Source organism: Hypomesus transpacificus, unplaced genomic scaffold (assembly GCF_021917145.1).
Source record: "Hypomesus transpacificus isolate Combined female unplaced genomic scaffold, fHypTra1 scaffold_30, whole genome shotgun sequence".
Lineage (NCBI taxonomy): Eukaryota > Metazoa > Chordata > Actinopteri > Osmeriformes > Osmeridae > Hypomesus > Hypomesus transpacificus.
In genome coordinates this window covers 2,308,575-2,330,491 of record NW_025813826.1, presented here as the reverse complement: position 1 = coordinate 2,330,491, position 21,917 = coordinate 2,308,575, and the positions used below count along the sequence as shown (strand labels likewise).

The 21,917-nt window shown below is 45.7% G+C and overlaps 2 protein-coding genes across 3 annotated transcripts; both read left to right on the top strand.

Annotated features, from left to right (window-relative positions):
* Positions 1-88: 88 nt before the first annotated feature.
* tent2 (terminal nucleotidyltransferase 2) lies at positions 89-6,712 on the top strand. Its single transcript, XM_047015479.1, has 16 exons — positions 89-615; positions 865-1,119; positions 1,221-1,352; positions 1,459-1,566; positions 1,717-1,873; positions 1,985-2,099; positions 2,325-2,416; positions 2,946-3,006; positions 3,186-3,252; positions 3,378-3,454; positions 4,307-4,435; positions 4,542-4,585; positions 4,701-4,837; positions 5,681-5,772; positions 5,851-5,930; positions 6,009-6,712. Exons 1-16 carry the CDS (start codon positions 509-511, stop codon positions 6,081-6,083), a joined length of 1,728 nt encoding a protein of 575 aa, XP_046871435.1. The 5' UTR covers positions 89-508; the 3' UTR covers positions 6,084-6,712.
* A 1,801-nt stretch (positions 6,713-8,513) lies between these two features.
* cmya5 (cardiomyopathy associated 5) lies at positions 8,514-21,071 on the top strand. 2 transcript variants are annotated; one of them, XM_047015382.1, is made up of 15 exons: positions 8,514-8,801; positions 9,412-9,583; positions 9,830-10,312; positions 10,501-14,826; positions 14,948-15,043; positions 15,610-15,828; positions 16,231-16,253; positions 16,434-16,555; positions 16,709-16,843; positions 16,936-17,082; positions 17,280-17,427; positions 17,858-17,991; positions 19,552-19,648; positions 20,429-20,605; positions 20,684-21,071. In XM_047015382.1, the coding sequence occupies exons 1-15, from the start codon at positions 8,686-8,688 to the stop codon at positions 20,934-20,936; spliced, it is 6,648 nt and encodes a 2,215-aa protein (XP_046871338.1). In that variant the 5' UTR covers positions 8,514-8,685; the 3' UTR covers positions 20,937-21,071. The 2 variants fall into 2 exon arrangements, with proteins under 2 accessions (XP_046871338.1, XP_046871337.1); XM_047015381.1 differs by having other exon boundaries at positions 8,515-8,801; positions 10,489-14,826.
* Positions 21,072-21,917: the final 846 nt, after the last annotated feature.

Sequence of the window (21,917 nt, the reverse complement as noted above, 5' to 3'; positions counted from 1 at the left end):
ATACCACCTACATCCACCGGGGCCGTTGCTTCAACCCGAGGGGCGAGGGGTGGGGGCTTGTTTTACACACTCTGAGTCAGAAGGTGGCGGTATGCTCCATGTTGTTTGCTACACAGCATTAAACAGAGAAGAAGACACTCAAGTACTTCTGAGTTTGTGAGCGAATCGTAAAATTGTTTTTAAGCTATTATCACGTACGGTCTCTGTGTAAGAGTGGTGGGTGAGCTAATGCTGATGCTCAAATCACATGAAGAAAAACTGTCATCCGCTCAAACACGTCAGCAAGCTAGCTACAACTAGTAATCTGGTTATATACCTAGCTAGCGACATACGCTAAAACACATTAGCTAGCTGCTGCTATCCTGAAAACACATTGTTAGTTAGCTTGATGGGAAACTAGATTGACAGCAAGCAAGCTTCTTCCACTGAGCATGTCATCTAACGTTATGTTCTCTTAAAATGGCGGTTCTCTTGAAGCTGGATTAGTTACATAGGGTTAGGGTTAGGTATGAACCTCGAGGTCCCATCTGTGCACCGGTCCGTTACTCCTAAGCGAAGGAACACACCAGGCAGCCGGCCCCCGGCTCTCCAGGAGCACAAACTAGAGGAATCTATGTAAGGCTTTGGCATATGACGTTACATTATCTTTAGGAACTGATCACTTCACAGTATTTACTGTTTGTTGTTCATATTAACTTATTTCGTGGCTCTTAAGTGTGTGGGTAAAGGTGTGTTGCCCTGGATTCCTGTGAATAACACAGCTGGTGATTCCCCCACACTATGAACTGTTTGTTGTTTGTGTTGACTTTCTTCTTTCTTTCTTGTGTGAATGGGTGTGTCACACTGGATTCCTATGATTAACAGCAGGAAACATTGCCACAATCTGCACTCCAAGACCAGACCTTCAGATTTGGCCCGTAAACGGAGGATAGCTGAGAGGAAGGCACAAAATTTGAAACTGCTTGACCCTCTCATCAAAGCGCAAAAAAAAGTTGCTCGCCGGAAACAGGTTAAAGCACAAAAGCGGGCGTTAGCTAAGAGGAAAGCTAAGAAAAGGACTAAAGCACAACAAGCTGAAGCGGAGTTACAGGAAGTTCAACTCTTTCAAAACATCATAAAGTAAGGATCCAATCTATAGGAGGGAAACTAGCCTGTTAAATCACACAGGGATTGGTTGGCAGGCTGTTGTTGATGTGTGTGGATGTGTGGGTGTGTGGTAGATCAGACGTGTTTGATATGAACCGTGGCTTCCCACTGGTGCCCCAGAACAACTCCCCGAGGCATGAGAACAGAGGACTGAGGCAAAGACATGCTCAGCCAGCCCAACTCTGTCTGCAACGCAACAACACCAAGTAAGGCCTCATACACTTCCTGATACAGATTGTAGGGAATAAATAGAAAATAACATAATAGTGTATCCTGACGTTTTCTTTCTTAACTCTGTGTGTGTGTGTGTAGCCTCTTCAACTCCCTCCCAGAGATACCTCCATATGTGTGGAGCCCCCGCCCCCCCTTCACCCCCCCTGGTCCCCCTACAGGAGAAAAGGCCAACGGACGCAGCCGCAAGTAAGCTGTTTCTCTACACTCTTTCTTGATCAACCTGTCTCTCTCTTTCTGTTTCTCTTTCTTACTCGCTCCCTCTCTTGCATTCTCTACCTTTCCCCCTCCACACCAAACCTGCTCACTTGTGCTTTCTGTTTTGTTTTTTTGTGTTAGGCGAACCAATGACAATCAGGGCTCTTTTGACCTGAAGAGGCAACGCCTGAGTTCCCCTCCCCAGCCCTCTCCAGGGGCCTTTTCCCTCTCCAGCCCCCAGACCTCGTCCTCCCTGTGGGGGGCCAGTCCAACTCTTCATCCCTTCTCCACAGACAAGGTTCCACTGCTCAACTGCAAGTCCCACTGTCCACATGTACACTGTTCTAAACCAGCCTGTGTGTTGATACGTGTGTTCATGCCGGTGAATGTACTTGTGTGTTGCCCACAGTTGAGCGGTCAGATATTGGATGTGTTTGAGGCGTGCGGTCAGAAGTCTTCCGACCTGGAGAGGAAGGAGCTTTGCAGAACGCAGCTACAGAAGGAGATACAGAGACTGTTCCCATGTAGGTACACACACACACACACACCTGTCTTATCTCTGTTCTGTCCATGTAACTAATCATGACTCACATTTCCCCCTTTCTCCTATCTTCCTGTCCTCTCCTCCCCTCTTCCTCTTTTCTCCTCCACCTCTCTCCTCCTTGCCTCCCCTCTTCCTCCTCCCCTCCCCTTCTCTCCTCCCCATCTCCTCCTCTTCCTCTTTCTCTCCTCCTCCCCTCTCCCCTCAGTGGCTCGTCTCTTCCTGGCAGGGTCCTCTCTGAATGGGTTTGGCAGCTCCAGTAGTGATGCTGACCTCTGCATGGTCCTGCCCCATGTCTCAGTAAGCACAACACACACACATGTTCATACATATGCAATGCTTTATTGATTCTGCAAGCCAACAATCCGATGAGCTTTGATACCTCAAAACATTTGTTACAATAGGCGTGAATATGAGTGTTAAACTTGAGTGTTTTTTTGGGTTCTACTGCTCGGAAAAGTGGTAGATTGCTTCTGCATCGTTAGGGGCTTTAAAGGCAGGGTCGGTAATTTTGTTGAGACATACTTTCTGTTGCAACGTATTTCCTGAAGTAAACTTCACATCCTTATGGCAACCAATAAATCGAAAGGTTTGACAGTATAAGGAATTCAATCCGGTGTCTGTTGGCATCGCAGGACTGTAATAAACACAAACGCAACAATCAATTTGTTTGGATCTAACTTAATGATTGCGGCTGGCATGAAATTAATGATTAACGGATTGTTTACTATTTTGTCTTTGCACCGATACAAATTGATGGACTGTTAAAGACCCTTACTATAAAGACCCTAACCCCCTCCTCTCCCCCTCCCCTCTGTCTGTCTACCAGGGCGAGTGGAAAGAAGCTGTCCGTGTTCTTGGTCAGATCAACAAGTTGTTCAGACAGCTGTGTGAGTCACACCCGGCTTCAATACTACCTTGTGTTTAATGCAGTCTGTATTTTCCGTGGCATGCATTCAACCCAGTCCCTTTAGCTGCAACCTGCTTAGCGTTCACTATGGGGAGCGAAGCACTTCAAACCCATCATCGCAGTGAAACCTGACTGTGTTTCCATGGGTGTGTTCTACAGCGTACCTGAGGAACATTCAGCTGATCAAAGCCAAAGTTCCCATCCTGAAAGCCAGAGACACCGTAAGGTAGGAGAGTGGAGACTCTTCCGCTAGGCTGGGGATGGAGTAAAACTTTCTGATCTCAGCACACTTGACCTGTTTTTGCTTTTTAAGAGAAGTTATCTTTTCTCCCTCTGTCTTTCTCTCTTTAGCGGGGTAGAGTTTGATCTGAATATCAACAACACAGTGGGGATCAGAAATACCTTTCTGCTCAGGAGTTATGCCTATGGTAAGTAGGGATGTCAAAATTGCTAAAAAATGACGTTTGAATATTCCCTTTAAAAAAACACATATATTCGAACATATTCACACAAGATCTAAATAATAAGCAAATGCTGAGTGCTGATCAAGAGTTTTGTGCAAGCAATTTAAGGTTGTGATTCTTGTCCCAAATATGGCAGGCTTCATTCAGTGATTGAAACATATTATTAACATTAATTGAAGTTTTACAGTATAGAACCGACATTGTACGCTCCGAGCGAGCTGTGCTGTGGTAAACATGGAACTTTTCCTCGGCATGAAACGGCAAATAATCAAACCAGTGCATGAAGCTTTTGTAGCCTATCTAAAGTCTAATTTATTCATGCAATATACAGTCAGTACAGTAGCGATTAGCCCACACTAGTAATGTTTCTGTTAACGTTAAATACACCCACATTTATTTATTTTTTACATTCAAATATTAATTTTCACATTCGGAATTCAGTTTTTAACAACTATTCGAATATATAATCAAATTAAGAATATTCGTTGACAACCCTAATGGTAAGAGAGACTGTATCGTACTACTCGCAACCCCTCCACACGCTGCCCCCTCCTCATTTCAATTCCCTTTACTCCCTCTCTTACTCACCCTACCCTCCTCTCCTCCCTTACGCAATCCTCTCCTCCCTTACGCAATCCTCTCCTCCGTTACCCCCTCCTCTCCTCCCTCACCCCTCCTCTCCATCACCCTCTCCTCCCTCTCCCCCTCCTCTCCTCCTTCACTCCCTCACTCAATCCTCCACTCCTGACATGTGTCTCCCCCTTCCTTGCCCTCCCCCTCCTTATCCTGTGTGTTTGTGTGTGTGTCTCCCCCTAGCGGAGCCCAGGGTGAGGCCCATCATCATGGTGGTGAAGAAGTGGGCTCAGCACTACGGGATCAACGACGCCAGCAAGGGAACTCTCAGCAGCTATACACTGGTGCTGATGGTGTTGCACTACCTGCAGAGTGAGTACACAAATGCACTGTGGCACTACGAAGGTGTCGCATAACTATTTTGTCATCATTCCTTTAGGTGTGTGTGTGTGTAAATACTATATGTGTGTGTTGCCAGCTCTGAAGAACCCAGTGGTCCCTTCCCTCCAGCAGCAGTTCCCTGTAAGCAGCAACTCCACACCATTACCAATCGGATGACGACCGTAATATAAAAACCACAAACAATCCAATATAATTGTTTTGTTTGTTTAGTTGTTGTTGTTGTTGTCGTTATCAGGAGTGCTTCAGCGTAACCATGGACATCCACATGGTTCCAGATGGGCCCAGACACATCCCAGCCTTCACCTCCACCAACACGCTGTCACTGGGAGAGCTGCTGCTCGGCTTCCTCAAGTACTACACCTGCAGCTTCAGGTGAGCACTCACGCATTCATGCCTAGATACACATACATACATATGTACATACAAACAGATGCATATACACCTACATACACTCATACAGTGCCAGTCAAAAGTTTGGAAACACCTAGTCTTTAACGCCTTTTATTGTTTTTCAGACACAAAGTCCAAGTCAAATTGATTTATAAAGCACATATTAAAAACAACTTATGTCGACCAAAGTGCTGTACAGTCAAAACATATAACCAACTAGACATATTTATAGGACATGACAAACATAAACAAAAACTCCTACCCAATTGCCGACTCAAATGCTAAAGAAAAAAGATAGATCTTAAGGTGGGATTTAAAAACATTGCTGCTAGTAGAGGACTTAATATATAAAGGTTTCCAAAACTTTGGAGCAGCAACAGAAAAGGCACAATCTCCTTTATACTTCAAACGTGACCGTGACACATGCATGTTCCTATTGTTTAGATGCAACAAACTAGGTCATTTTATGTTACAAAGATTTACTCTCCTGCTCAGATTTCTCAAGTAATACACCTGCGGCTTCAGGTACACACACACTCGCGCCTGCATACTCATACAATGCATACACACACGCACTTATTCTGTCTCTCTCTCACTAGGACACACACACAGAGAGTACATGTAGATACAAACAGACTTTCCCTGCCTTAGCCCCCCCCCCCCCTCCCCCCCAGTCGTCTCTCTGTCTGGTGTTGTGTTACTGAGAGGCAGAAGCAGCTGCTCTGACCTCACGACTTTTGCAGCCCCCTCTCCTTCCTCTCCATCTTCCTCCTTTTCTTCTCCTTTCCATGCAAACAGTGTGGGTGTGTGTATGTGTGTTATTAGGTGGGACCAGAAGGTGATCTCAATTAGGGAGGCGAAGGCTATACCAAGAACCAGCAGCTCCGAGTGGAAGAACAAGTTTATTTGTGTAGAAGGTAACCCATTGAGTTATTGTGATATTTCCAGCGTAGTGGCTTTGTTAATGAAGGTGCATGTCATGGGTATGTTTTCAGAGCCGTTCGAACAGAAAAACACAGCCAGAGCTGTCTACGAGAAATCCAAGTTTGACGCCATTAAAACTCGTTTTACTGAGGTACGTCTTGTCTGACCTGTGTTATTCTAGTGTTGAGGTTGTTTTGAATGTTAAGCTTGTCTGTGTGTCTTCCTGTAGTCGTGGCGGGCCTTGCAGCAGAGTAAGGACCTCAACTCCATCCTGCCTGTCAGACTTGTGACCATGGGGAGGTAGGAACCCCGAGGAGACACTGAACAGTCTGATCTGGAACCAGAACCTGGAAGGAACTGACTTCTTGTATCACGTAACCAGGATAATAAGATCAATGACTGACCCTGGTCCTAGCCTGGGACTGGCCCTGGGTCTGGAGTGAGAACGGACTGATGTAGAAAGAGAACCAGTTTCCTCCTCCTTCAGAGGCTGCATAGTCCAGTTTGAGGTCTTCACAGTTCCTGTGTTGTTTCAGAGGACCTCAGCTGTTACAGTGGTGATACCTTCTCTGCTGTATCTACTTGTTCTTGTTCTCTTTCAGACAGGGAGTCTTTTCTGTCCTTACATGTTATGTTTCTTAAAAGTAATAGTTTGGCTTCATGAGGGAAAAAAAGTACTAGTTTGGCTTTAGTCTGGGTCTGGGTTGTGGTCCATCAGGCATGGAACAGCCAGTCATGTGCTGCTTTATCACAGAATCAGAACTTGACCCTTTGATTAATGAAACTTATGTTGTTCCCCTTTAGCTTTTGTACATTTTGTACCATAAACCCTTTTAAAATCTTTATTTAAGGGATTGCATTTCTGAAGTTGTATGATTGTGTGTGTATTTTTGTGCCATTCTTTGCAGCATAGTAAAAATCAAAGCAAGTGTTTAACGGTCTTGTTGCTTCTTTACTACACATTACAGATGAAGCGGTAGCTTTACCAATGCTTTAGCGTACACGGTTATTACAGTTGTTACAGTAAAGTGGCTATGTTGAGTGAGGAACTTTACCCCAGAACTCACTGCGTCTCCACCGCAGGAACCAGGAATCAAATAAACCTACTCCAAGGGTAGTACTATAGACCTATCATTAAAACTGTTTAAAGATGACATCCCGTTCATGGAATGTGCTCAGTGGCGCATTGAGGCTTGAAAAAACGAGAAACAGTGGGCGCCATGTTGAACTTCCGAGTCATCCAGTCTTGCCATTCTCTGGGCTTCATCATACATCTGTGATGTGGATATTGAACAAGTAAAGGTTGTGTTTGTTACACTTCTGCAACTTCCACAGAAATCAGATTTTATAGATTTTACTGCTAAACCTTTAGCTTTATTATCAGTTTATATTAGCAAATATGACAAAATGTGTGTCTCAACATTACCAACCCTGCCTTTAACCACCTATTGTTTCCATTCATTACTTGCCCTTAGATGTCAAAATCTTTAAAGTGGATTTAAGAGGTATATTCAAATCATCTTCAATTCAAGCTTATCTCCAAATATTTTTGTCATTTGAAAGCTTAAAATCTGCACTTTCATGATCTGTAAGCATTTTTTTATTACCATGAACTACAGGGCTGTGCGAAAGTGTTTTGGCGAAGACATTTTGAAATTAAAAGACAAATCAAACATTTTCTCAACCTTGCACTTTTATAATGCAGCATCAGTACATAACACAAATAAGTAATATGTCAGATAACATTTGTGTAAAAAATCTTGACTTTTGCACAGTTCTATATATGCGTACCAATACATGTGAAAACATTACAGAATACAAAAATCTCTGGCATTTTATGCAAGATGAACATTTTTTTACACTGTGAAATATTTATTATATTTTCTAATTTACATAACATTTTTATACACGGTGCACACTAATTTGCTCAATCTTCAGGGGGAAAGTTCCTGTGGTGGAAACATGGCTAACATGGCTTGGGAGCTCCTAGTTCGTTGAAAAGTATATCAAAAGTACATGGAACTTACGGTGGAAATGTTGCTTTGGTCTTCATTTTAAACATAATACATCACAAAAAGGTTTATGCATCGGTTGAGTTAGTGTCCAAACAAATCATAACTAGCCACAAAAAAAACTTTTGTATTTTATTTGTTTATATCGCTACCTGTAGGGGATAATGTGGTATCCCACAGATCACAGACCAGAACACAGGCCTGTTTGTGTGTGTCTGTCTTTTCAGACCTCTCTGGTACATTTGCTTTGATTTTGATGCCCAATTACACAAGGTTTATGACTCCTGCATAGTGTTAGCATAAGAAGGTTTTTCTGTGTGTGTACTGTGACCATCTGCATTGGGGTTTGGTGTCAGATCATGGCCTATATTTAACCCAGCCTGGCAGATTCCTGTGTTAAAGGTCCACAGCCACACGCCAAGCCACTGAGACAGAGAGAGTGGGAGCCCAGCCATTTGATACACACACCTACTAACCACGGCTTTTAGGGTGTAGATGTTGATCTACTGGGTGTTTTCCCTGGCCCTCGTGTGACTAAGGACTGTTCTCTCTCAACCCATCTGCTACTTCTAGGATTCTTTACCTCCATTGATCCTCTTTCTCACTCTCTGACTCATCTGACTGCCATATTCTTTACTGTCATACCTCCCCCACTCTCTTAACCACTTCCACCCCCCCACCCCATCTCTCTCTCTCCACTTCTCTCTCTCTCTCCTGTTTAGTTTATTCCTGGTGCTCGCTGAGTCAGAGTAACAGCTCCCAGATAGGAATGACACAAACAGGCAGACCAGCTCTACAGTTCTAAGTGTCCAGAAAACAACCACAAGACTTGTAATAAAAAACGACAGAACAACCACTACAACTACAAAACAAGGCCACAAAGGACAAACCAAAATGGAGGAATGCGATAGTGTGGAGTCTGAGGTGACGGAGTTACAAGAGCTTCAGTGTGAGTCACCAGAGGCCATAGCCCTGGACGATGAAGACGAGGTGGAGGAACTCCACAACAGGTGCTCCTCTCTCTATCTGTCTCTCTCTTTTGCTCGCATATATATGTATACACACCCTAAAAACAAAAGGTTCCAGGTTTTACAAATGCCATCTTGCAGAGCTAAGAAAGGTTCTGACGTCTGTCGATTTACCTGTGTACCCAGACCTTCATCCTCCTCATGTAACCTGCTGAGTGCTGTGTTCTAAGTATGTAGAGACACAGGTGGCCATAAGACTTCATACATGGGCTAGGTATCTGTTGACTCCAGCCTTCTCTAATATTCTATTACATGTGTGACACATGGATGTCACCTGTCTCCAACTGTCAAAGCTGTTTCTTCGTGTTGAGGAAACACGCCGTATTCGCATCCAGTTAGCACAATATCATAAGTGCAGGCATTGCATTTTCCCATCAGATGACCATCAATTAGCATGGTCATTAGTTTGTGACAAATTAATTATGTCTGTGTTGAGGCATGCAGTGCAGGACCCCACAATAAAACCAAAAATTAAAGTTCTACATCTCGATCCTCTCCCCTCATCAGTTCTCCTCCCTCCCATCCTCCAGTGTTAACTTTCAGTCTTTGGAATGAGTTCAATCTTTATATTCTCTGTGTGCCTCACCTTTAGTCTGAGGGAGGCGGTGCAGGACCCAACAGTCAAGCCCCAGATGCAGTGTCTGCTGGTGGACCCCTCCTTCTCCATGGTAACGGTACAGAGTGAGGACAGTGGCATTGTCTGGGAGACGGCCTCCAGCCGTAGCTCCACACCATGGGCCTCCGAGGCCAGCTCCCCCTCAGAGGTATCCCTCAATGCACCTGGCTGTTCATTTTGTATTGTTGATCATAAGTTCCAACATTGTGTTTAACTATTGTCTTTTTGTTGTTAGGTGAAGAGTTATTAATGTTGGTGTTGTTATGTTGCATTTTTCACAACTTTGTCCCTGTAAGGAGTTAGAATTAAACGCATTTTGGTTATCGTCTTTGTGAAGTAAGTTAAAGAAATCTCACTGTAAACAGATTATAAATACCATTGTGTTTGATTTGAGGCGTGCAGCCTGGAGGGGACTGGTGTGGGGAGCGGTGGGGGCGCCCAAGGCATGATCACGATCGTGTTTGACGAGGAGAAGATTGTTCGCCGCAGAACGCGGTCCAGGGGTACCCACAGCCGCCTGAATGAACGTCTCAGGAGGCCTGTTAATTCTCGGCCCAGCTCTGCGCTGGGTGCGGAGCGGCCTGAAATGGCAGAGATATCGGTGCCAAATGTGCAGCCGGAGGGCACGGACACTGTGGAGCTGGATGCACTGAAGGATAAAGACCAGCAGCTGTTCAGACTGATCTCAGAGGGCTACGAGATCCTCAACATCAAGGTACCATCCAAGCTGCCCACACTGGACGAAGAAGAGAGCATGGAGCTTAAGGACAACCTGTCATACCTGGAACAGACGCCCAGAATCCGGTCCAGACGGCCACTACCCCCCCAGGAACAGAAGGCAGAGGTCCAGGAGGAGGATGGAGGAAAACAAAACAAGGTACTGACCCCGGTCCTCCTTGCTCACTCTTCTACCTGTAGTTTTCCAAGTCTGCAGTTTAGTTGTGGCTAATTTTCTAGGTGAAAGTTGTATCGAATCTTAAATCCATTGAAATATCCTCATATAGCATCTCCTGACAATTTTGTTCAGGATGATTCATTCTAATCATTCCACAGTCATCTGAACAGGACTCAGCAGAGGAGCAGACCAGGGATATGCGATCCAGGAAGGATGGCACTAGCGACATGGATTACTTTGAGAACTTCACCTTTCTTGATGTGGTGGCACCAGGGGAACATGCTCCAGGCTTAGAGGAGGATGTGGGCGCCGGGCCGGCACAAGTGCCCCAGCCAGAGGAGCCTAAGCCTGGGAAGGAGCCGACCAGCAGCAGCCTCAATGCCTCGGAGGACACCTTCGTGTTTGTCACTGAGGTAGAGATTGCCAGTGAGCACCTGGACGAGGTATTCTATGGGAACAAGGAGTCCGAGAGGGTCGAGGAAAAGGAGTATGAAGAGGAGGGGGGGAGGAGAGGGAGGAGAGAAAGCATTAGATCTCTAAAGGAGAATGGGTCTGTCTTGTTTGGTAGCCAAGAGACCATCTTGACCCCAATTTTCCTCTCCCCGGGACCTCCCAAGATAATAGACCCAATCCTTTTGGAGGAACCCACGGCCATGTCCTTCCTCTACTCCGACCTGTATGAGAACTCCATGGGAGAGCGCAGGAGGAGTGATGAGGAGGGGTCTGAGGGGGAAAACTTGGCATCAGAGAAAGTGTTCCAGAGACGTCTGTCAGACCCTGAGGAGGCAGACGGATATCTGGAGAAATTCATCCTTAAGGACGAGACCCCTGCACTGGAGAGTCAATCAGAGGAGGAAGAGGACAATGGGGAGGGTGCAAGGTTGTGGCCACAGAGCAAGTTTGAGATGACAGGATGCCTGACACGAATGGTGGAGGAAGAGGAGGAGGAACATTCTGAGAGGAAGGAGGAACCCAAGAGGGAGGAGATTACAGAGAGGAGTAGGCATCTTCTGACGGCGGAGGAGATAGAAACAGAAGAAAGGATTGTAGAAAAGGAGGAGAAGGTGGAGGAGACTTGTCCAATCATAGCACTTCCAGCAGAGCAACAGGGGAAGGACGAAAAGACTAAACCAGCCACGGAGGAGAAAAAAGAAGGGAAGGAAGAAAAGCTGGTAGAAGACATGAAAGAAAAGCCAGAGCTAGAAAACTGCAAGACCAATATTATCTCATTAGACACCATCCTTGACAGAGAAGATGGTGAGTTTGAGAAGGAGTTACCAGTCCCTGCACAGGAGCTTGTTGAGGTGATAGGTGAAGGTAGTTCTCAGGTAGAAACAGCACAGTTGGTGGGGACTGAGAATGTTAGTCTAGAGGAGGCAGTTGTCTCAGGTTTGGGCTCCTCAAGAAGTGAGATCACAATTCCTAAACAAGAAGTGACAAAAGAGAAAGAGGAAGTCGCAGTTATTGCTGAAGAAAAGAGTCCATCTGATGTTCCTGAGAATCTGCCTGTAGCTGAAATGGCCAGTTTTCTCGAACCTTTTGTGGAACTGGAAAGTCTGTCTGGAGTCCTGAAACCTGGTCAAGTAGAGCAGGAGGATCTCAAAGATGGGACTGTGACAGCACCAGGAGAGCAGGGAGCTAACAGTGTTTCTCCAGATGTCGAAACTGATACAGTAACAGACGTAGATGCAAAGAAAGTAGCCGATGTTACACCATTGGCTGAAAACACCAAGGCAAAACTTGTTCAATCTGACCCAACTACTCAGGTCATGGCAGCAATAATCCCTGAGACTGAAGCAAAAACTGATCCTGAGATGCAACCAGAACCACAGGTAGAACAAGTTCCATTGGTAGAAACAGAAGCAATGGTTCAACCAAAAGCAGTGGTAGAACCAGAACTAAAGGTAGCATCAGAAGCAGGAGCAGAACTAGAATCAAGGCTATCATCAGAAGCAGTGGTAGAACCAGAACCAAGGGTAGGATCAGAAGCAGTGGTAGAACCAGAACCAGGAGTAGCATCGGAAGCCGTGCTAGAACCTGAATCAAAACCAGAACCAGAAAGGATAGGATCAGAAGCAGAGGTAGAACCAGAATCAAAACCAGAACCAGAAAGGGTAGGATCAGAAGCAGTGGTAGAACCAGAACCAATGGTAGAATCAGAAGCAGTGGTAGAACCAGAACAAAGAGTAGCATCGGAAGCAGTGCTAGAACCAGAACCAGAATCAAAACCAGAACCAGAAAGGGTAGAACCAGAAGCAGTGGTAGAACCAGAACCAAGGGAAGGATCAGAAGCAGTGGTAGAACCAGAACCAGGAGTAGCATCGGAAGCAGTGCTAGAACCTGAATCAAAACCAGAACCAGAAAGGATAGGATCAGAAGCAGAGGTAGAACCAGAATCAAAACCAGAACCAGAAAGGGTAGGATCAGAAGCAGTGGTAGAACCAGAACCAATGGTAGAATCAGAAGCAGTGGTAGAACCAGAACAAAGAGTAGCATCGGAAGCAGTGCTAGAACCAGAACCAGAATCAAAACCAGAACCAGAAAGGGTAGAACCAGAAGCAGTGGTAGAACCAGAACCAAGGGAAGGATCAGAAGAAGTGGTAGAACCAGAACCAGGAGTAGCATCGGAAGCAGTGCTAGAACCAGAATCAAAACCAGAACCAGAAAGGATAGGATCAAAAGCAGGGGTAGAACCAGAATCAAAACCAGAACCAGAAAGGGTAGGATCAGAAGCAGTAGTAGAACCAGAACCAAGAGTAGGATCAGAAGCAGTGGTAGAAACAGAACAAAGAGTAGCATCGGAAGCAGTGCTAGAACCAGAACCAGAATCAAAACCAGAACCAGAAAGGGTAGGATCAGAAGCAGTGGTAGAACCAGAACCAAGGGTAGAACCAGAAGCAGTGGTAGAACCAGAAGCAGAGGTTCTTGCAGAGAGAAAGGAAGCTGTTAAAGCTTTTTCTGAGGCTGTAGGAGAGGAAGTGGTTGTTTGTGCTCAATCAAAGATGACAGCTGCAGCAAGTGAACCCGAGGGAGGAGTGGATAAGGTGATGGAGGGAACAGAGGTTAGAGTTGAAGCAGCCCCACAACCATCTGGCGAGGCGTTGGTCAACAGCACAGGACCTGTTCACACAGAGCTGTTAGCTGAGGCACAGAAGCAGATAGTTAAGGAGACTGATATTGAGGGGAAGGTAGAGAATAAGACAGAGATTGAGGGGAAAATGGAGATTGAGGGGAACACAGAGGAAACAGAGGGGAGGATAGAGATTGAGGGTAAAATGGAGAAGAAGATAGAGATTAGGGAGAAGATACAGGAGACTCTCACAGAGACTGTACACTCCCAGTCTGCTGCAGCTGAGATCCAGGATATGGAAGTCAGAGGAGAAGTAATGGTTGAACCTGATACCATGGGCCTCCCTCTCCTCCATACCGACTCTCCAGATGAAGAGATTACACGAGAGGCTGGCGAGGATGAAGGACAAACATTGGGAGACCAGTTAGTTCGGAGTCTTGGGAAAAGAGAGGACACTGTCAAAGCTCTGGACTTACAGGACCCACTAACAGCAGGAGCAGAAGAAGATAGAGCTGAAACATTGGCAGAAGAGATTAAAGAGGCAGAGGAGATTATGGAGACAGTGGAGGTGAAGGAGACAGTGGAGCTGAAGGGGACAGTAGAGGTGACGGAGACAATGGAGGTGATGGGAACAAAGGAGGTGAAGGAGACAGTGGAGGTGAAGGGTAGAGAGGCAGTAGCTTCCATGGAGTCTGAGGCTATGACAACAGCAGAAGTACCCTCTGTTGCTCCAGTGCCATTGCAGGAACAAACCCAGGTAAAGGTGAAAGACTATGAACCAGAAGTAGTTTCAGAGCGGGAAGATCAACCTTCTGCCCCTCTAGATACCCCAGAAAGATGGCCAACCCCACCAACCCCGCTGGTGGAAGGGGAGGGTCGGGAGACAAAACAAACAATTGAGGGAGATTTTGAAACAAATGGTGGCTTTTTCTCCCCTCCTATGAACTTCACCCCACAAGAGGAGCTGTCAGGGCACCACATTGAGGCTGTGAGTGCAGAGACAAAGCTACACCAGGAGGCTGTGAGCCCAGTGACAGAGATACACCAGGAGGCTGCAATCCCAGTGATGGAGCTCCACCAAGAAGCGGATCACCTGGAGGAGTTAGAATATGAGATCATTTCCCAACAGGAGGCCAGAGAGCAGGAGTACCTGCTCCCTGACTCCAGCCTGGAGAGGAGGAAGGAAGAGCCGGAGGAGTGGAAGGAGGGAGTGCTGGATCTAACCCCAGATGAGGACCTCACTGAGGCGGAGTATGAGATGTTTGATGAGGTGGAGGAGAGCCAGGCTAGAGCAGCTGCTGACCTTGAGGGGATGGATTGGTTTTGCCTGGCTTGTGGCTGTCTGCTGACAGAAGAGGGACATGTATCTGGAGGGCACCAGGACCACAAGGTCACCTCTGTGGACCAGGCCTACAACGACAAGAGGGTGAGATCTGGTAGTGTGTGTGTTTTTATGTCTGTAGAAATATAAAGTGTGTGTGTGTTCATGTGGCCTATGTATGTCTGTCTGTCCACCAATAACATGTGTACATGTGTCTGTTTGTTAGGATAAGCTGAAGTGCAGGATTTCGGAGTTGCAGGAGAGATCAGAGAACATTGAGGACTTGGTGTCTGAGCTGGAACTGTCCTACAACACTATAGAGGTACAGAATACCTAGACACACATGATACCGGAGGATACACAAACATCTGGGGCCTCATTTATAAACGTTGCGTATGCACAAAAAGCTTGCGTACGCTGGTTTTCACGCACAAGGTGTGATGTATACAAATTAACTTGACGTGAGAATGTGCGGGCCGTCCTAAAGTCTTGTCTGGCTCTGTAACGTGGAGAATTTTAACTGAAGAGTGCCGAAACTCTCACACGCATTTATAGGCCATCTGCATATCCATTTATGGGAGGAGGCAAGGCGGGGTCAGTGGCTTGTTCAAGTGCGGTCAATCTCACGTTGATTGTGATTCATAAAGGAAAGGTGCGTAGGACCTGTATAAAACCGTACGACCGGTTTTATACATGTGAATATTTCTGTGCATAGGTACTTTTCAAGTTTTGGCCGTACGCCATCCTCTGGTATGTAAGCTGCGCAATCTTTTATACATGAGGCCCCTGGAAACACGTGTTTACATCTCCAAAACATTGTGTCTCCAAAACATTGTCGTTAACTGTATCCAAACATAAAATGTATTTCCTGTGCTCAACCACTTGCAGGAGCAGTTCCTAACCAGGGAGGGGGCTATGCAGGAGCAGAATGAGAAGATGTTGGCAGGGGTTATGGAGCAATACACCAGCATGTCTCTAGGCACGGAGGAGGAGAAGAAGAGCAAGCTGGAGCAGCTGTATGATCAGATCGTCTCTTTCCAGGAGAGCATCGATACAGCCAGGGCCACGCTGGAGACCACTGCCCGAGAGGTGGACGCTGACGCACAGGTGTGTGTGTGTGTGTGGCAGGAGGGTCGGGGTAGGATGGGAAAGGAGGATGGGGTGAGAGGGGGATTTGGGGGAGGGAGGGGGGATAGGAAGTAAGAGGGTACATTTACATTTAGTAATTAGCAGACGCTCTTATCCAGAGCGACTTACAGCAACCTTCTGATTAAAAGCCCAATTCCCTAACCGCTCAGCCATCTGACCCCCTGGGGGTAAGAAGAGGGGGATAGGAAGGGGTGAGGGGTAGGGGAGAGACAGGTGGTGTTCAAATGTTTGGTTTGTTTTGGTCTTGGTACAGGGTAGTTCAAAATGAAATATTGTCCTAAAAATTAAAAAAAAAGTTTCATAGTTTCTGAGAGTATTACAGTTTTTCAATAACCAACCCTTCTTCTTTTTCCCCTACAGTCAATCTCAGATATTAATACAAGGTAAGGGTGTTCCCCCATGTTCCCCACATGTTCCCCTCATGTTCCCCTCCATGTTCCCCTCCATGTTCCCCTCCATGATCCCCTCCATGTTCCCCTCAATGTTCTCCTTTATGTTCTCCTTTATGTTCTCCTTTATGTTCTCCTTTATGTTTTCCTTCATGTTCTGCATGTTCTCCTCAGACTGTCATCAGTGCTGCATTCAGCCATGTCTCTGGAGTTAGGGCCTCGGGGACTGCTGGTGTTTGAGGACTACGCAAAGGGAAACGCAGCCAACACACACACACACCGCAAGGGAATTCCAGGTCTGTGGAACACCCACACATACAAACACCCACACACCAATACACTGCAGGTGCTGACATACTTTCAGTGTTGAGACAAAGCTTGTAGATGCATCACTTTTCATCTGGCCGGCTTGAGTCTGTATTCCAACAGCAGCAGTGTGTGTGCCTCAGTCCCCCAGCAGCCCTTTCTGCAGTCCCAGGAGCCAGGCTCAGCCAGCAGCACCAGCGTGACCGTCTATTGGAGGGTGAACCCTGGAGACATCATCGATTGCTTCCAGGTCTACTGCATGGAAGACCCACAAGGAGGTACACACACACATATACACCTCACACGCCACATCCACGCACGCACACGTCACACAATCACAAACCACTCAGACCTAGCCTGTGTTATCCAGTGGTGTCTGAGGAGTATCGAGTGACCGTGAAGGAGAGCTACTGTGTCCTGGAGGACCTGGATGCTGAGAAGGGCTACAAGGTGTGGGTGATGGCTGTGAACTACACCGGCTGCTCCCTTCCCAGCAGGAGGCTGACCTTTAGGACTGGTGAGTCCCACCCTCCATGCAGAGAGAATCCTTTCAGGCTTTCGCAACTCTACGTTTCCTATGCTGGTTTGGCGTGGTTTTAGAACGTTCTGGAAATGTGTCTGTTGTCGAGCTGTAGAATTCTGGTTCTGTTGCTGTGGTTGTTTTGCTGTGGTTGTGTTGTGGTTGCTGTGGTCATGTTGTGGGTGTCCTCCCAGCCCCTCCTGTGCCAGTGATCGATACCGAGCGCTGCACAGTGCTCTGGAACTCTGCCGTCTTGCGATGGAGCCCAGCTAACCAGATGCACACACCGACGTACACTCTGGAGTATTGTCGCCAGTATGCCCTGGAAGGAGAAGGACTCAGGTGGGACACGCACAGACATTTATTTTCTCTTCCTTGAACACACTCCCCTTTGACCCCTGATGAAGAAAGTGGTATGTCCTTCTCTTCATTAACAGAGTAACAAAGTTCAGTTGAGTTCTGGGTCATTCTCTTCATTAACAGAGTGACTTGAGTTCTGGGTTTTACAAGTATTAGCAATCTGCAGTGTTTAACAAACACCTCAACATCAAATCCTCAGTTCAGACACATACCTGTAAAGTCTCTCTGAGGCAAGAAGATGAAAAAACACAGTTGTTTACAGTAGGAACACATATATATGAATGGATAATAAGACAGAATATATCAACAGATGATAAGGTAATAGCTTTTCTACTGATTGTGATTAACATAAATACATTTTTTCCACACACCCCACTAAGTTGTGTGTGTGCACGCGCGCATGTGTGTGCAGGTCTATCTCAGGTATCAGGAGTCAGGAGCAGCAGGTGCAGCTGCAGCCTGATGAGAACTACCTGTTCTACATCAAGGCTGTGAACGAGGCTGGGGCCAGTGAGCAGAGTGAGGCTGCACTTATATCCACAAGGGGTGAGACACACGCAGACATGCACAGTCCACATGCACACGCACACACATGCGCACACACACACACTGACAATCACACTGACCAGTATAGGAAAACCAGGGGAGTTGGGTGTGAGAAAGCAAATTTAGCACGGCAGAGCATTTCGTGAAAAAAGGCAGAACAAAGGAAAACTCAAGGAAACCAAACTCGGTCGGCTTTGGTTCCTCTTTGCTGTTTCTTCCGCAGTTGGGTTTATTATTCCTTTACAGATGACCTAATTTAGAAATGCTAAATTTTGGGAGCCTATTCCATGTCAGAATCCATCTCTCACCCAATGACATTACTGGTCGCATTCTCAGCCCTCGCCCAGAGCTGCCTCGACTCAGCTTTTGGAGGCAATGAGGCTGATGGTGGAACATGGTGCAGGCGTGCTGTTTCTTGATTTGTCATAGCGTGGGATGTCTGTGAGGAGTGCTGCTCACAGTCAGTTTGTCTGCTGGACGGTGGAGCTGTCCCTGGTGCCAACCACCAAGGGGACTCAGTCTTAGTGGGATTGTCATAATACACACACATGCATGCGCACACACACACACATTGTAGAGTAAAGTCTTGTAGTGTGAACAATTTTAAGTTGTAGTGTGAAAGATTTTAAGTCTTGAAGTGTGAAATCGAAGTTCAAAGACGGCACTGGAACTCAGCAAAGTTTGATGCAAAGTGTTTTATTGGTCTTTATTGAAATCCAACAACTGAGTGTGCTCCCGAGATCAGACTGGTCTGTTTTCTCCGGATATTTCACTTATATATTTTCTCCCTATTATATTGTGTTATGTTGCTATCTGTACTTTACAGATTCTACGCATTCTCACCCAATTGGATCCTTGTTCTGGGAGTTTGCACAAAAAGAATTCCCCCTACTCAGGGCTAATGCTGACCATAGACATTAGGCACGGCCATATGATTTACAGAGTCATGCGAAGGAAAACTGCACATCTACAACTAGTCTTCTCTCAAACTCCTGAGCTCTTGATGCCCACATCTCTCACTTAGGCTCACTTATCTATGGTTTAGTGGTAGTGGTAATAATAATCAGTCAACAGCTTTTCAAATGGTTTCCAGTAAGATAGAATCAAGGCCGTAATCACAATACATATTGGGGGGGGACACATCCCCTCCAATATTCAAATCTGGTCAAAATGTCCCCCCCAATATATTGATATAAAAATATAAATGTGCTACGCTACAACAGGCAACCACGCACGCTGCCCGAAATTATCATAAATTAATATAAAAAGTCCCCCCCAATGTTGACTCCACGACTACGGCCTTGGATAGAATATACTAAAAGGGGTGATTGAGAATTTCTTGTTCAATCAGATAAACCCACAATCATAACCCATCTTCATCATTTCAACAGTGTGATGTCATTTCCACGTCAACATAGAAAATGCACACACACACACACACCCCTACAGTATGCACACACAGACACGCACATACCAACCACAACCACAACCTCCAGCATGCACTATCTTCAACTTCCCTTCTTTTTCATCCCTCCTCTTCCTCCTCCTCTCCGTGTCCAGGTACCAGGTTCAGACTGCTAAAGGAATCAGCCCAGCCAGGCGTAGATCTGTCAGAGGACCAGAACACGCTGGTCTACAGACACTCAGATACACACATGTGAGTAGGGAGGTTGTCTGGGCACAGTGCTACAGCCACACACAGCCACTACACATCCAGCACTCTGTTCAATAAATGTTTGTAGATGTACAAGTTTCATTCAAATACAAATACAATTTAAATGTAAAGTAGAATATCCAATATAAAATGGAGCCATATGAAACACAGTTTTCCTCTGTCACTTTAGTAAATTACTTAAATCATCCTTAACTTTTGCGAAACAGTATAAACAAGTGCATCTAAACAATTCATACAAACAACAACACACAATGGACACTTTGTTTGTACTGTAATTTGTTGACAAGGGGAAAAGACAAGACTGTTTTACAGCACTTTTTAGCACAAATGACACAGCCCTTGTTTATTGTAAACATAGGAAGCAGAACTGATGCAGCACTGTATGAGGAACTACAATTATGACAATTGGTTCAATTTGTTTACATGTAATGACTCATCCAATAAACTAATGCCTAGATGTTTTGGGGGGTAAGACCATTCAACAGAGAACCAGTAATACATTTTGATCAACATGACATAAGCAATTAATAACGTCAGAATCAGCTGAAAATTGTGCATAATAATTTACATGAATGGACCAAAGCATTGGGATATTTTCGCAAGAATATTCTTTTTTTGCACAAGTGACTAGATGAAGTGGAGGTTGAACAAACAGTCTTGAGACTTTTTATTTTGATCTGAGATATGCACCAAAGACAAAAACTGAGAAAAACCGAGTCGTGGAATTATTTACTTATCTATTCATCCAAATGGTGTGTGCAGATGCCCGTCTGTCCTGGGGGAAATATTGCCAGCCAGGGGTCATTACTACTGGGAGACAGTCGTAACGGGAAGTCCTGCCTACCGGATAGGAGTGGCATATGGAGGAACCAATAGAGACAGTCCATTGGGGGAAAACAACACCTCCTGGTGTTTGCATTGCATCCCTACACCCTCAAGGTACACACAGAGACATATACATACACTCTCATCTACTTCTTATTCATTCATCATTTATCTTATAACCCCCCCTCACAGTTGTAGGTTTGAGCTGCTCCACGCCAGTGTCCAGGCTGATGTGTTTGTGGTGGAGGTGCCCGAGCGTGTGGGCACTCTCTTGGACTATCAGCACCAGCGCCTGTCCTTCTACAATGCCCAGACTGGCCAGCTCCTGGGGACCCTCACCCATCCCTTCACCCTGCCATGCCACCCCGTGCTGGGCATTGAGCAATTGGGCAGCCTGGGCCTCAGCATGGCGCTGGAGGTGCCTGAGTTCACCAAGCACAGCTAGCCCACCCTCCCACAGCCTTCTAGGGGCAGCCACGTGTCTTCATACTGGTGGATATGTTCCACCTGGATCTTGGAAACTCACAGGACACGGATGAGGGAAGTATTAGGGGTGGAGATGGCGGCCTTGCAGATCCTCTCGGAAACTGTACCTAAAAAGTACCTTTATAACAGACAGGGGGCTTAGATACCAGGCCTCAGATTATTTGAATGTCAAATTTGTAAATACAACAAACTAAAATAGTGTAAAGGAGTATTTCATTGGAATGAAAAGTCTGGAAAACATACATGCCAAATGGTCAAAGTAATTTTTTTAGATCCATGTCTCTTATCCTTGACTTTGAATTGTTTTGGCAGAGGGTGGGAGAATATAGCTCACTTGATATAGTTCAGAACCAGAGTGATTAGAGGCTACATTGATATGCAAGTGTTTTACTTTTAAAGATAAATATTTGGGGACTTTTTGAGGCTTTTTTGGGAAGAGAATATATGGAAAATAGGGGAGATAGAGGGGAACACATGGAGGAATAGCCCGAACCGTAATCAGACCGGAGCCACTGCATAAAGGTCATTTGATACGTGCTCTACCTGCTGAGCCAGCAGAGCACTTCAAGAGGCACTTCAAGAGACTTTTAAGCACGGTTAGAATATTCTGATGTTGTTGGATCATGTGACTCAGGAAGACGACGGAAAGAATGAATCACACTGATGGGCTTCTGCTGTGCCTGTGAGATCACACACAGCGCTGTCCTCAACACCAGTGACACAGTGTGTAGTTAATGTTTCATCTGCTGGAGTCTCTGAAATAGTTTCAATTTCATTATTTGACTTGGTAAGTAGAGAGATTTACTTTACCACTTCAGAATAGTTTCCTGTTGTAAGTACTGTTTTGTGTAAATAACCTTGTAAAATTTCTGTTTTGATTTATGTTTCCTGTTTGTGTTTCAATGAAAAGGATAATTTTTGTATTTGTACAAAAGAGTGG

Excerpts from the sequence above, each read along its gene's own strand:
- tent2 (XM_047015479.1), top strand. The coding sequence starts at position 509 with ATGAACCTCGAGGTCCCATCTGTGCACCGGTCCGTTACTCCTAAGCGA. Across the intron at positions 2,417-2,945 it reads TGGTCCTGCCCCATGTCTCA|GGCGAGTGGAAAGAAGCTGT; the intron begins GTAAGCACAACA and ends TCTGTCTACCAG. Across the intron at positions 3,253-3,377 it reads AAAGCCAGAGACACCGTAAG|CGGGGTAGAGTTTGATCTGA; the intron begins GTAGGAGAGTGG and ends TTCTCTCTTTAG.
- cmya5 (XM_047015381.1), top strand. The coding sequence starts at position 8,686 with ATGGAGGAATGCGATAGTGTGGAGTCTGAGGTGACGGAGTTACAAGAG. Across the intron at positions 8,802-9,411 it reads GTGGAGGAACTCCACAACAG|TCTGAGGGAGGCGGTGCAGG; the intron begins GTGCTCCTCTCT and ends CCTCACCTTTAG. Across the intron at positions 16,844-16,935 it reads CATGGAAGACCCACAAGGAG|TGGTGTCTGAGGAGTATCGA; the intron begins GTACACACACAC and ends TGTGTTATCCAG.